The sequence below is a fragment of the Vulpes vulpes genome, chromosome 14 (assembly GCF_048418805.1).
Source record: "Vulpes vulpes isolate BD-2025 chromosome 14, VulVul3, whole genome shotgun sequence".
Lineage (NCBI taxonomy): Eukaryota > Metazoa > Chordata > Mammalia > Carnivora > Canidae > Vulpes > Vulpes vulpes.
The window spans coordinates 14,669,113-14,682,123 of NC_132793.1; the positions used below are offsets into that span (position 1 = coordinate 14,669,113).

At 39.9% G+C, this 13,011-nt stretch overlaps 1 protein-coding gene across 1 annotated transcript; it reads right to left on the minus strand.

Annotated features, from left to right (window-relative positions):
• Positions 1 to 2,005: 2,005 nt before the first annotated feature.
• On the minus strand, positions 2,006 to 2,993 carry SPINT4 (serine peptidase inhibitor, Kunitz type 4). The gene is made up of 2 exons (XM_026014719.1): positions 2,879 to 2,993; positions 2,006 to 2,187 (listed from the first exon to the last, which is right to left on the minus strand). The coding sequence occupies exons 1-2, from the start codon at positions 2,991 to 2,993 to the stop codon at positions 2,006 to 2,008; spliced, it is 297 nt and encodes a 98-aa protein (XP_025870504.1).
• Positions 2,994 to 13,011: the final 10,018 nt, after the last annotated feature.

The following is a 13,011-nucleotide window of genomic DNA, read 5'->3' on the forward strand; positions in this document are numbered from 1 at the left end:
GGTTCATAGCATGTCTCCAGCAGCTGATTTAGCTGAAGAATAGTTTATAATTCCCAGGTCTTCACTAAAGTTGGAACATGCTTTACCTGTTCAGAATAAATCCTGTTTGGATAATGGTCTGATCTTGAAGTAGTCAGATATCTTGCAGAAAATGGTCTCAATTTAGGGGACTAGTTTTCCTATTCTTAAGATTGAGAAAAGACAGGTTTGCATGCCTAGTTACAGGATCTCATTTATAATGCCTCTGATGTTGCCCTAGCTACCAATAGTCCAGGATGCATTCACACGTAAGGGATTGGACTTAGTCAATAAGATGGGCAGGGAAGGTATGCAGAAAAGGGATGCTTGGATAAATTCAGAGATGAAATGGTCAGGCTGTGTGTCCTACAGCTGGGAAGATGGCCATGTTGAACCTTGTAGCATTCATGAAACTTGGCAACCAGCGTTTGGGTGATTATTCTCTTGGTGGCTAAAACACAGTCATTGGATTGAAATTGAGGGTTGTTTTTCCAGAAGGACTGAGAACAGCCAAGTCAAATTTCATTGACTGGGGTACTAAACAATGTCTAAATAACTACTTATTATTAGGGATCAGGTCAGGAGGCTAGTTAAACTAACTGGGACTCCTGACTTGGTGGACATAAATTTCATGTGTTAGGTTCACCGCACAATTTGGTTCTTTTTTTTTTTTTTTCACAATTTGGTTCTAAGGAAAAACAAAAGAGCACTAGTTTGGTGCTCTGGTTCTACTAACTAGTTCAACGTGAGAAGGGAGGTGATACAAACCTATACAGATTGGGTTTGTCACACCTAAAACACCATACACATATATGAGAAATGGTTGATGGGATAGAGGGCAACTAAAGGATGGGACCAGTTGACATTCAACTCTAAATAAGGCAGAGGAAGAGACATTCAGAGAGTAGGGAAGGCTGACACAAAGTTGCTTTCATTTTAATGGTCATACAATTATTTCTCAGGAAAGGCAAACCTCAAGTTAGGAAAATAGCAAACATATGGAGGTTTCCAGGATTATGGAAATATTACAAAGGTCTTAAAATTGATTTGAATTTTCTTACAACTATGTTTCAGAATGGTGTATCAACTCTAACCTCTCGGCACATTGTCTCTGTTAAAGCAAAAACAGACAAACAAACAACAACAACAACAAAACATATTTATGTTAAAGGTTTTGGAAAGTCTCCCTGGATTAATTTAAGTCATTTTTATCCCAAAACAAGTCCAGAGGATATCATATCTTTCAATGTCTCTCCTGTTCCATTTATTGATATCTTATTCTTTCATTCTTTAAAACTTAGTAATTGTCTACTACTACTACTAATGTGCCAGGCATTGCAAAAATTCACAAGGCATATTAAATAAATAAAACAAAATTTATTTTTGAGTTACTCACAAGATCACTTTCCATCTCACTTTCTTGGGAATCAGCCATACCAAAGCCTCCATGGGCCTTCTTCTAGTTCCAATGACTGGGAAATGGTCAAGTGTGGGCTGAGAACTTAGTTGTATAAAACAGCATGTTGCTATGGAGAGTTCATAGGTCTGAGATTACAAGGATTGGTTTTGGGTGAACTTGTGCTTGTAAAATAGTCAAGCCTTGGGTGACCATCACATCTGGTTAGAAACCATTTAATATGAACTTGGTCCAGTTAGTTACCTCTAATGGACTTTGTTTCTTCATTTGCCACTCTAAAACAATGATACAAATCTCCCTTAGGGTGATTTTAATTTTAAATTATATCAATATATGTAAATTGCTTAGTGCAGTGCCTGGCACATGGTAATTATCTGATAAATGGTGACTACTAATTTTTCTCTGGACTTTGGATTTCCTAAGGAAAAATGACAAATGATCCTGAGATCTAACCTATTAAGTTTTTTAATGAGGACAATCCTCCCACTTCCCATCCCAAGCCAGGGATCCTAGGATCTAAGAACCTCTCCTTTTCCTCTCCCCCATGGGCCAAGGGCAGGGTGGGATTTCTTACTTTATTTTGTATTCTTTGACACAGGCTATGTCACATTCTATTTTAAGCTTGTAGTTGTTAAGGTTGCCATCACATCCAGAGAATACAAAACTTTCACATCTTTTGGAGGTTCGGTTGTAGAAATATCTAAAGTGAATTTCAAAGCAGCTACCAGTTTTCATATCCATTTTGCAAGGATCTGCACGAGAGGTTCCCATTGAATTAGGCGGAATGAGTTAGGACTTAGCAGGAGATTTTTGACTTCCAGGGCCCTTAAAAATTCCTCACATTAGTTTGGAATTAGGTGGAAGGTGATTGAGTGACTTGACCAAGGGCACACATTTGCTAAGTGGCAGGGCCAGAATTTGGGGTGTCTGACTCACAGCGTAGACTGTGCCACCTCCCCATGCTCCAGAAGCACCAAGCCTATACACATTACCTGTGGAAGAAAACTTCATTATCTTTCACATCTACATTTTGAACTTCTCTAACAGGGACCATGGGTTCAAGTGTTCTCTCTGCGCCCATAGCCCAGATATTGAAAATGCCTCAGTTTGCTCCATTTCCAGCCCTCCTTTACTCTCCTCTCAATATGTATTCTTAAATGGTCTTGGATCTTCAAAATTTGTCATGAAACCCCTAATTCAAAATATGTTTGATCCTTTGGACCACCTAAAAGACAGCCTCATCTGGATTCATTTGCCTCATTGTTTTTTCTCATCAGACATCTACAAGATACCCAGAGTAAGTAATGCCTGGAGTCAAGGGACTAAGTGTTTTTAACACAAAAGGGGGACCTTTCTGGACCAGTTGGATATCACATTTTTTTTGACACTCTCTCCCCCATTCATAATTGGTTTTTGCATTTATTTTCTACTTTAAGTTCATACCTTTGAGGTCTCCACATATCATTTCAGCAAGTTTAGCAACACCACCCATTAATGGGGTAGTCAGCAAGAGGAAGATGAAGAACCCTAGAAGAAATCCCAACTCAGGAGGCTTCATGATGTAGTAAGCAGAAGGTAGGAGAGGCTTGGTATCAACTGATGTTATATTTTGGGCTTGATACTTGAGAGGGCTAAGCCCACTTACCCCAGGGGCCAGGACTGGGCATTACTAGGCATTGAGTTGAACAGTGAATGCTTGGGTGCCCAGCCATGAAGCTGAAGATCCCAGGCCAATTAGACCCCTGATAGTGAGTCCCATGTTCATCTAGAAACCATAAAACAAAAGGATCAGAGATTGTAGCATAAGCTTAATCATGGAAGATAGAATGATTAATGAATTAAAAAAAGATTGATTCCTTTTCTCTCTTCAATATTCCACAACAAGGAAGTGACTGATCCCTGTGAAACAGGAAGAATGTAATAAAACCAATAGTAGTAATGATAGTAACTAACCCCTATGGTACTTCCTTCATGTGAGGCACTATTATCTATCCATCTGCATAAAATCATTAAATTTCAAAAACAAAATTTTTTCTCACAAAAAGCATATGCAGTTCATGAGTTAGGAGCAATTATTATCATCACAGATGAAAAAACTGAGGCTGAGGCTAAGTTACATGTGCAATCAAATTTGAACTCACTATACTATATTACCTAGGAATATGGGACACCTTGGTTTTGTTTACTTGTAAGGCTTTCGAATTTTGACTTTCATATTTAAACTCTTAGACTACCTGAAATTGATTATTTTTGGTAAGGTGTGAAATAGTAATAAGGTGTGATACAATTTAATTTTTCAGTGGCTTCAGACCCAGTTGTTGATGAATTCAACTTTTATCTAGTTATATGATAACTTCTTTTATACATGTGGGATTATTTTTGGGCTCTTTATTTTACTCTACTGTATATTCCTGCTTCAAAGCCACTCTTGATTACTTGAATTTTGTATTATCTTAGGATTCTGCATATTCACATAAATTTGAGGGTCAGTTTGTCAAGTTCTTCAAAAGACCCAGCTTGGATATTGATTTTAATTGCTTTGGATTTACAGGTCAATTTGAGGAGAATGACATCCTTACAATATTATCTTGCATAAATACAGTAGTTCCTCATTTATATTGATTTTCTTAATAACTTCCTAGCAAGGCTTACAATATTTCCCAAACAGGTCTTGTAATCTTATTTATATTTTTGGTATTATTGTAAATGGTATCTTTAAACATTATATTTCTATTTGTTTCTGATGTACAAAACTGTAATTTATGTTATATATTAATCTTATGTCTAGCATAAGCATTTCCTTCATGAGTAGTGATATTGAATACATTTTTTTAAAGATTTTTATTTATTTATTCATGATAGACACACACACAGAGAGAGAGAGAGAGAGAGAGAGAGGGGCAGAGATACAGGCAGAGGGAGAAGCAGGCTCCATGCAGGAGCCCAATGTGGGACTCGATCCCGGGTTTCCAGCATCACGCCCCAGGCCAAAGGCAGGCACCAAACCACTGAGCCCCTCAGGGATCCCCTGATGTTGAATACCTTTTTATGTATTTGTTGGCTACTTATTAGTCTCTTGGAAAAATGTCAATTCAGGTCCTTTGCTTATTTAAAAATCAGAGTACTTGGCTTTCCCCCCCACCTAATGAGTTGTATGAGTTTCTTATATATTTTGGACAGTAACTCCCTAACAGATATGTGGTTTGCAAATATATTCTCTCAATCCATAGATTGCCTTTTCATTTTGTGATTGTTTCCTTTGCTTGCAGAAGCTTCTTAACTTGATGTAGTCCTACTTGTTTATTTTTGCTTTTGTTGATTATGCTTTTAGTGTCATATCAAAAAAATCATTACCAAAGACTAATATCAAGGAACTTTTTCCTCATGCTTTTCTACAAGTTTTACATTGTCAGGTCTTATGTTTAAGTCCTTATCCATTTAAAATTAATTTTTCAAAAAATATTTTATTTATTCATGACACACACACACACACACAGAGGTAGAGAACAGGCAGAGGGAGAAGCAGGCTCCATGCAGGGAACCTGATGTGAGACTTGATCCCAGGACCTCAGGGTCACGCTCTGGACCCAAGGCAGGAGCTAAACCACTGAGCCACCCAGGTGTCCCAAGTGTTAGACTCTTGATTTTGGCTCAGGTCATGATCTCAGGGCTCTGAGATCAAGCCCTATGCCAGGCTCCATGCTCAATGCAGATTCTGCTTCTCTCTCTCTCTACCTCCCTCTCCCCTCCCCCCACTTGCACACATGCTCTCCTCCCTCTCTCAAATAAATAAACAAAAATATTTTAAAATAAAAAAAATAGCCTATACAGGAAGATAGAGGAAAGAAGATATGAAAATAATAAAGTATGGTAGAACTACGTAGGAGATTAGCATAGCAAATACATGCTATAAGGTCACAGACACTTGCTATGAGGTATCATAAAATTGGCTATAAGTTTTTGTAATAACTATACAATAAGGACAACACAGTTACAACCTTTAGAGTAAGCATAAGATTAGCTTTAAAAAAAAAGGGTCCAACAATCAATTGAGCCACCCAGGTGCCCCTAGATTTGTTTTTTAAAAAAATACTACATATTATGAATCCTGGTAAGCTGCCTTACATTCTTCAAAACAAGGTTGAATATAAATAAATAAAAACCATAAACTGATTTGAACCCAGGTCTTCATATTAAAGTAATTTTTTTTTTCCAGGACACCATGCTGCTTTGAAGGTGGAAAGAATGGGATGGGGCTCTTGGGACACAAGGTCTCCCTTGGTTCATTAGCTACTGGGAACATCCTGTCCTGTCCCAAGGGCTGAAATGTTGTTAAGTGGGGAAGATAGGAACTAAATGTAAGAGGAGCCACAAAAAATTTAAGTCCCAACTTAAAAGAATAATCTCAGCTCAGATAAAAGTTCTCCCATCTTGTCCTGATAGCATCAACTAGGAGGTTCATCTGAACCCTTCTGGGTGCTTTACTCACTGCTCCAGAATATTAGACTTGGTGGTAAGAGCAGTACTGAGACCCCAGGAGGGGTTATATTCCTGCCCTAGCCTTTACCCTTAAAAAGAGTTAGAATATTGTGAGGCTAGCTAGACTCTAGGGTTTCCTAATGCCCTAGGAGGTATTCTTTCCTGTAGTCAAAACCCACAATTTTGTTCTCAATTTTGGAAAAAGCTCCTAAAAACTGATAAAATACTGATGGAACGTAGGACCCATCTCTGACTCTACCGAGTGGACAGTTTTCTGGAATATGATCCAGGGGAATAACTAGGTACTTTGTGTTTGATCAAAGCTTGATAAACTGACTCCAACTGATAGTGGGAATGGACATGCCAATAGTATAGACAAATCTACCTGAGTCAGGAAGTGGGGAACAACATGAATTTAATGGTATCAAAACTTCATGGAATCCCAATCACTTCCCTGGCCACTGCTCCTTATACATCATCTCATACATTGTGTCTGTTTCCAACCATGAATTTGAGGGTAAAAAAGGAAATAAGTCTGGGGTGGCCAGTAATAAAAATATGTGATTAAAAGACTGGGCAACTGTGTAGAGAGAAGTATTTCAGCTGCTTCGCACTACCATGCTGGAGATGTGGGTCTAGACATGGTTGAACCCGGCCACGAAAAGCTTGATGCTTGTTTGTTGGTTCCATGGACAGAAATGGGGACACAAATTTGATATTAGGTGGAACTATGAAATCCCTTTCAGTCAAGGAGGCTGGAGGCCAGTCTCTGGGTTTGGGTTATCGTGGTTTTGATTTCCTTCCTAGATCCTGGTATACATATCTCCTCTTGTTTGACAAATCTGAGAGCTAAGGAGTCATGAAGTTGGTGATAACATGTGTACAGTGTCCAACCCAAAGTTAGCATTTAATAAGTCTCAGTTGTTGCAATCTTATTTGTTTTGTTGTGTATGTTTTTTTCTTCTTGAGTCTTTTGGAGGAGGGACCTTTTGGGTTCCAATTACTCCTCCAGCAAAATAACAAACAATGTTTGTTTGTAAAAACACCCTCACTCTTTTCTTTCTTAGGCCAGAGTGTTGAACTTAAGGAAAATTGGACATTTTTCTGAACTACTCAGATCATACTTAAGCTTCATACCCAAATTATCAGAAGCTCACAAGGGAGAATGCAGTTGTTATAACTGTAGCTTTCTGACCAAAAGGCACGTAAGGTCACCTGTGCATTCTCAAAGCAGGAATCTCATAAAGTAAAGGAATTCAGAGGTTCTGCTAATAATTTATAAGAGCCACAGATGAGAAGCCAAAAGGTAAGATTTGGTGGGGGGTTTACATGAGTGATAGTCTAAAAATAAGGATTTTCTTTGATTTTCAAATGAACAGGGGCATCTAGTGCCAATTGTTTGCAAAATTTGGGAAGAATCATGATTAAAATTCCAAGTCTCTCTTCATAGCACTTCCTATTAAGTCCGCTTGAGTTGTTGTGTTGTTGTCCTTGTAACTCTTGGGACTTCTGAATGTAGGAGCTCATTCTCATATCCTCGATTTACTGTTTACACCACCATCTCACCCCTTGTCCCCACCACAAGTTATTTTTATTTTTTATTGGAGTTCAATTTGCCAACATATAGCGTAACACCTAGTGCTCATCCCATCAAGTGCCCCCCTCAGGGCCCGTCACCCAGTCACCACCCCCCTCCCACCTCCCACCTCCCTTTCCACCACCCCTTGTTCGTTTCCCAGAGTTAGGAGTCTCTCATGTTCTGTCTCCCTCTCTGATATTTCCCACTCATTTTTTCTCCTTTCCCCTTTATTCCCTTACACTATTTTTTATATTCCCCAAATGAATGAAACCATATAATGTTTGTCCTTCTCCGATTGACTTATTTCACTCAGCATAACTCCTCCAGTTCCATCCACGTCAAAGAAAATGGTGGGTATTTGTCGTTTCTTTTTTTTTTTTAAAGACTTTATTTATTAATTCATAGATACACAGAGAGAGAGAGGCAGAGACACAGGCAGAGGGAGAAGCAGGCTCCACGCAGGGAGCCCGACGTGGGACCCGATCCCAGGTCTCCAGGATCACACCCCCGGCTGCAGGCGGCGCTAAACCGCTGTGCCACCGGGGCTGCCCGTATTTGTCGTTTCTAATGGCTGAGTAATATTCCATTGTATACATAAACCACATCTTCTTTATCCATTCATCTTTCGATGGACACCGAGGCTCCTTCCATAGTTTGGCTATTGTGGACATTGCTGCTAGAAACATCGGGGTGCAGGTGTCCCAGCGTTTCACTGCACCTGCATTTTTGGGATAAATCCCCAGCAGTGCAATTGCTGGGCTGTAGGGCAGGTCTATTTTTAACTCTTTGAGGAACCTCCACACAGTTTTCCAGAGTGGCTGCACCAGTTTACATTCCCACCAACAGTGCAAGAGGGTTCCCCTTTCTCCACATCCTCTCCAAGATTTGTGGTTTCCTGCTTTGTTAATTTCCCCTGTGGGCACTTGACGGGATGAGCACTGGGTGTTATTCTGTATGTTGACAAATTGAACACCAATAAAAAATAAATTTATTAAAATAAATAAATAAATAAATATTTACCCCCCCAACCAAAACCAAAGAATAAAAAAACAAATGCCCCAAGCCCCCAAACCCCCTAAAAAATGCCAAACCAAAATGGTAGATCACAATTGCCATTGTTGGGGACACTTTTGGAGCCTTAGAAGAAAGATTTGTGATAAGACAGAAGGGGAACTGGGAATCTTGGGTTGATGAGTCTTTGAAAGACTTTTAGTCTATCCTTCCTCAAGGCATTTCCATAACCCATCATTCTCAGTCCAAGAGGCATTTTCATTTCCAGACTGCAGCATTCCCTGGTAAGGTGAAATGTTCTTTGCTAATTTCTTCTATAAATGCCCTGGCAACACCCTCAAGATGTCCAATGCTGGCAGTCTTCTTGCTGAAGTTTTTCCTAGATGTCTCAAGCCTGGCTACTTCTCTGTTATATCCTTGGCTCACATGAAGACTCAGGCTTCCAAGTCTTTTCAGACTCTGGATGGGAAGCACCTCCCATTGCTTCTCATCATCTAGACAATAGTCTATGCCTTTCAGTCTCAGAGGACACACCTCAATCTCGTCTAGGCACTCTTTCATGCCCTGCTTGGACAGTAGCATGGTAGAGGGTCTCCTGTTTCTGCAGTTCAGCTGCACTCAGCATGGGGCTAGAATGTCAGTCATCCCTTCTGGCAGAAGATTCAACTCACCCATCAATGGTTGGTTCATATAAAGCTCCTCTCTGGGCAGCGTGGCAGGGAGCACAGCATTCCTTAGTTCTATAACACCCCTTCTAAAAAACATACTCATGAACCATTTCTGTATTTTTTTTTAAAGGATTTTATTTATTTATTCACGAGAGACTCAGAGAGAGAGGCAGAGACACAGGCAGAGGGAGAAGCAGGCTCCGTGCAGGGAGCCCGATGTGGGACTTGAACCTGGGACCCCAGGATCATGCCCTGGGCCGAAGGCAGACGCTCAACTACTGAGCCCCCCAGGCATCCCAAACCCCCTCTGTATTAAAGCTCTAACCTTCTCTTGGATGGCTGGAGGTGAGTGATGGTCATTCGGCCACTCTAGCCACTTCTGAGTGCTTTCCTCTTCAGGTATTTCATACTTCTCTTTAGAATGAATGGCACTAATTTTTTTAGTTATGAAGTCTCAGCCGAAATATATGAGACAAGAAACAAAGATCCAGTCCATAGCTTATCATAAATACATTTGTTTCACACCATGGATCTGCCATAATTTACATAAGTAGTTTCCTATTGTTGAATATTAAAGCTGATTCAAATATTTTACATTCATAAGTAATATTGATGAATATCTTTGTCCACATCATTATTTAATCAGTCTACCTTTTATTAACAATTTTCACATGGTACGCCTGGGTGGCTGCCTTCGGACCAGGTTGTGATCCTGGGATCTGGGATTGAGTACCACATCGGGCTCCCTGTGAAGAGCCTGCTTCTCCCTCTATGTCTCTCTCTCTCTCTCTCTCTGTGTCTCTCATGAATAAATAAATAAATCTTAAAAAAAAAAAACAATTTTCACTTGGTTTGATAACTGTGGGTTCTCCAGTCCATCACTCATCTAATCCTCCAAAAAAATGGACCCGGCCCATTCCTGTGTCATCTCCAGTTCCTACAGTTGGAAAGTCCACATTATGGGAAGCTATGAGATAGGAGATCTCTATTTTGCCAGTGCCTTCATTGCCTGTTCCCACTTCAGGTTCTTTTCATATTACACTGATATACTATACCAAGAGCAAAAAGTTCAAATACATGTGTCAACAATTAGTACATATCTTGGAATTTTATTTCTTCACAGATAATTGGAACTAAATGCTAATACATTTAATAAATGTAAAAAAAATCTGTAACGTAAACCCTTGTAAAATTATCTGACACTATGATCTTTATTTTGCCATTATTATTTAGATATCAACTCTATATAGGTCAAAGCAATGCTTTCCAATAGCACTTTCTGCCATGGTGAAATGTTACTGTTTGCATTTTTTTTTTTTTTTTACCAACAGTAGCCACAAGCCAAATGAGGTTAGTGATCACTTGAAATGTGTTTAGTGAGACTGAGGAACTGATGGAATAATTTATTTACTGAGTTGTAATTAATATAAATTTACATTTAAATAGCCTTCTGTGCTCAGTGTCCTTGTAATGGACAGATAGGTCAAGCTCAGGTTATTCAAACAGTTATAGCTGCAGTTGAATGGACCACTCTTAGTATGAGAAGCCTGGCTACGAGGTCAACTTGAACCACATTGGGTGAAGGGGCCTGCAGAGTTTTCTGAACAATGATTCCAGCTCTGGGTCAGGGGTCACCAGGGATAGGTCAGATTAGAACGGGGAAACAGAAGAGAGGAGTGGGACATGGAATTGTGACAGATTTATCTTGGGAAATGTTCATTTGGATGGGATGTGGTTGGCGGAGTCGTATTGTGAGACTAGGTGACCACAAATTTCCAAGTTAGTACATTTACATGGGATTTGTGTGTGTGTGTGTGTGTGTGTGAAGCAACATCTTCTACAGTTGCTAGAGACTTAGTAGAGGAATTGAGATCATTGTTAAAACACCTGCTCCATCATCATGTAGTTTAATCATATCTCTCAGGGATGGAGTACTTTCTATAACTATGCCTTATCCCATGTGAGAAGATATTTCAAAGGTCAGAGACATGGTGCTTGTCTTCTTTGGGAGCTTATTTAATTGTTTGTTTGTTTATTTATTTATTTATTTTATTGGAGTTCAATTTGACAACATATAGCATAAACCCATGCTCATCCCACCATGTGCCTCTCACAGTGCCTGCCAACCAGTCACCCCAACCCCCTGCCCACCTCCCTTTCCACTACCCCTTGTTTGTTTCCCAGAGTTAGGTGTCTCTCATATTTTGTCACCCTCACTGATATTTTCACTCATTTTCTCTCCTTTCCCTTTTATTCCCTTGCACTATTTTTTATATTCCTCAAATGAATGAGACCATATAATGTTTGTCCTTATCCGATTGACTTATTTCACTCAGCATAATACCCTCCAGTTCCATCCACATCGAAGCAAATGGTGGGTATTTGTCGTTTCTAATGGCTGAGTAATATCCCATTGTATACATAAACCACATCTTCTTTAACCATTCATCTTTCGATGGACACCGAAGCTCCTCCCACAGTTTGGCTATTGTGGACATTGCTGCTAGAAACATCGGGGTGCGGGTGTCCCGGCGTTTCACTGCACCTGCATCTTTGGGGTAAATCCCCAGCAGTGCAATTGCTGGGTCGTAGGGCAGATCTATTTTTAACTCTTTGAGGAACCTCCACACAGTTTTCCAGAGTGGCTGCACCAGTTCACATTCTTACCAACAGTGCAAGAGGGTTCCCCTTTCTCCACATCCTCTCCAACATTTGTGGTTTTCTGCTTTGTTAATTTTCCCCATTCTCATTGGTGTGAGGTGGTATCTCATTGTGGTTTTGATTTGTATTTCCCTGATGGCCAGGGATGCGGAGCATTTTCTCATGTGCTTGTTGGCCATGTCTATGTCTTCCTCTGTGAGATTTCTGTTCATGTCTTTTGCCCATTTCATGATTGGATTGTTTGTTTCTTTGGTGTTGAGTTTAATAAGTTCTTTATAGATCTTGGAAACTAGCCCTTTATCTGATACGTCATTTGCAAATATCTTCTCCCATTCTGTAGGTTGTCTTTAGTTTCTTCGACTGTTTCTTTTGCTGTGCAGAAGCTTCTTATTTTCATGAAGTCCCAATAATTCATTTTTGCTTTTGTTTCTCTTGCCTTCATAGATGTATCTTGCAAGAAGTTTCTGTGGCCAAGTCCAAAAAGGGTGTTGCAGAAAAACAAAACAAACAAACAAACAAACAAACAAAAACCCCCCAAAAAACCCAAAAAGGGTGTTGCCTGTGTTCTCCTCTAGGATTTTGATGGAATCTTGTCTCACATTTAGATCTTTCATCCATTTTGAGTTTATCTTTGTGTATGGTGCAAGAGAGTGGTCTAGTTTCATTCTTCTGCATGTGGATGTCCAATTTTCCCAGCACCATTTATTGAAGAGACTGTCTTTTTTCCAGTGGATAGTCTTTCCTCCTTTGTCAAATATTAGTTGACCATAAAGTTGAGGGTCCACTTCTGGATTCTCTATTCTGTTCTATTGATCTATGTGTCTGTTTTTGTGCCAGTACCACACTGTCTTGATGACCAAGCTTTGTAGTACAACCTGAAATCTGGCATTGTGATGCCCCCAGCTATGGCAAGGGGTCTTGGCTATTCGGGTCTTTTCTTTTTTTTTTTTTAATTAATTTTTATTGGTGTTCAATTTACCAACATACAGAAAAACACCCAGTGCTCATCCCGTCAAGTGTCCACCTCAGTGCCCGTCACCCATTCCCCTCCAACACCCGCCCTCCTCCCCTTCCACCACCCCTAGTTCGTTTCCCCGAGTTAGGAGTCTTTATGTTCTGTCTCCCTTCCTGATATTTCCCAACATTTCTTTTCCCTTCCTTTATATTCCCTTTCACTA

What these genes read in the sequence shown, in the direction of transcription:
- SPINT4 (XM_026014719.1), bottom strand. Translation starts at nt 2,993, where the DNA reads ATGAAGCCTCCTGAGTTGGGATTTCTTCTAGGGTTCTTCATCTTCCTC. An exon ending in GATATGTGGAGACCTCAAAG is followed by an intron (nt 2,188 to 2,878) that starts GTATGAACTTAA and finishes CCTCTCGTGCAG; the next exon opens with ATCCTTGCAAAATGGATATG.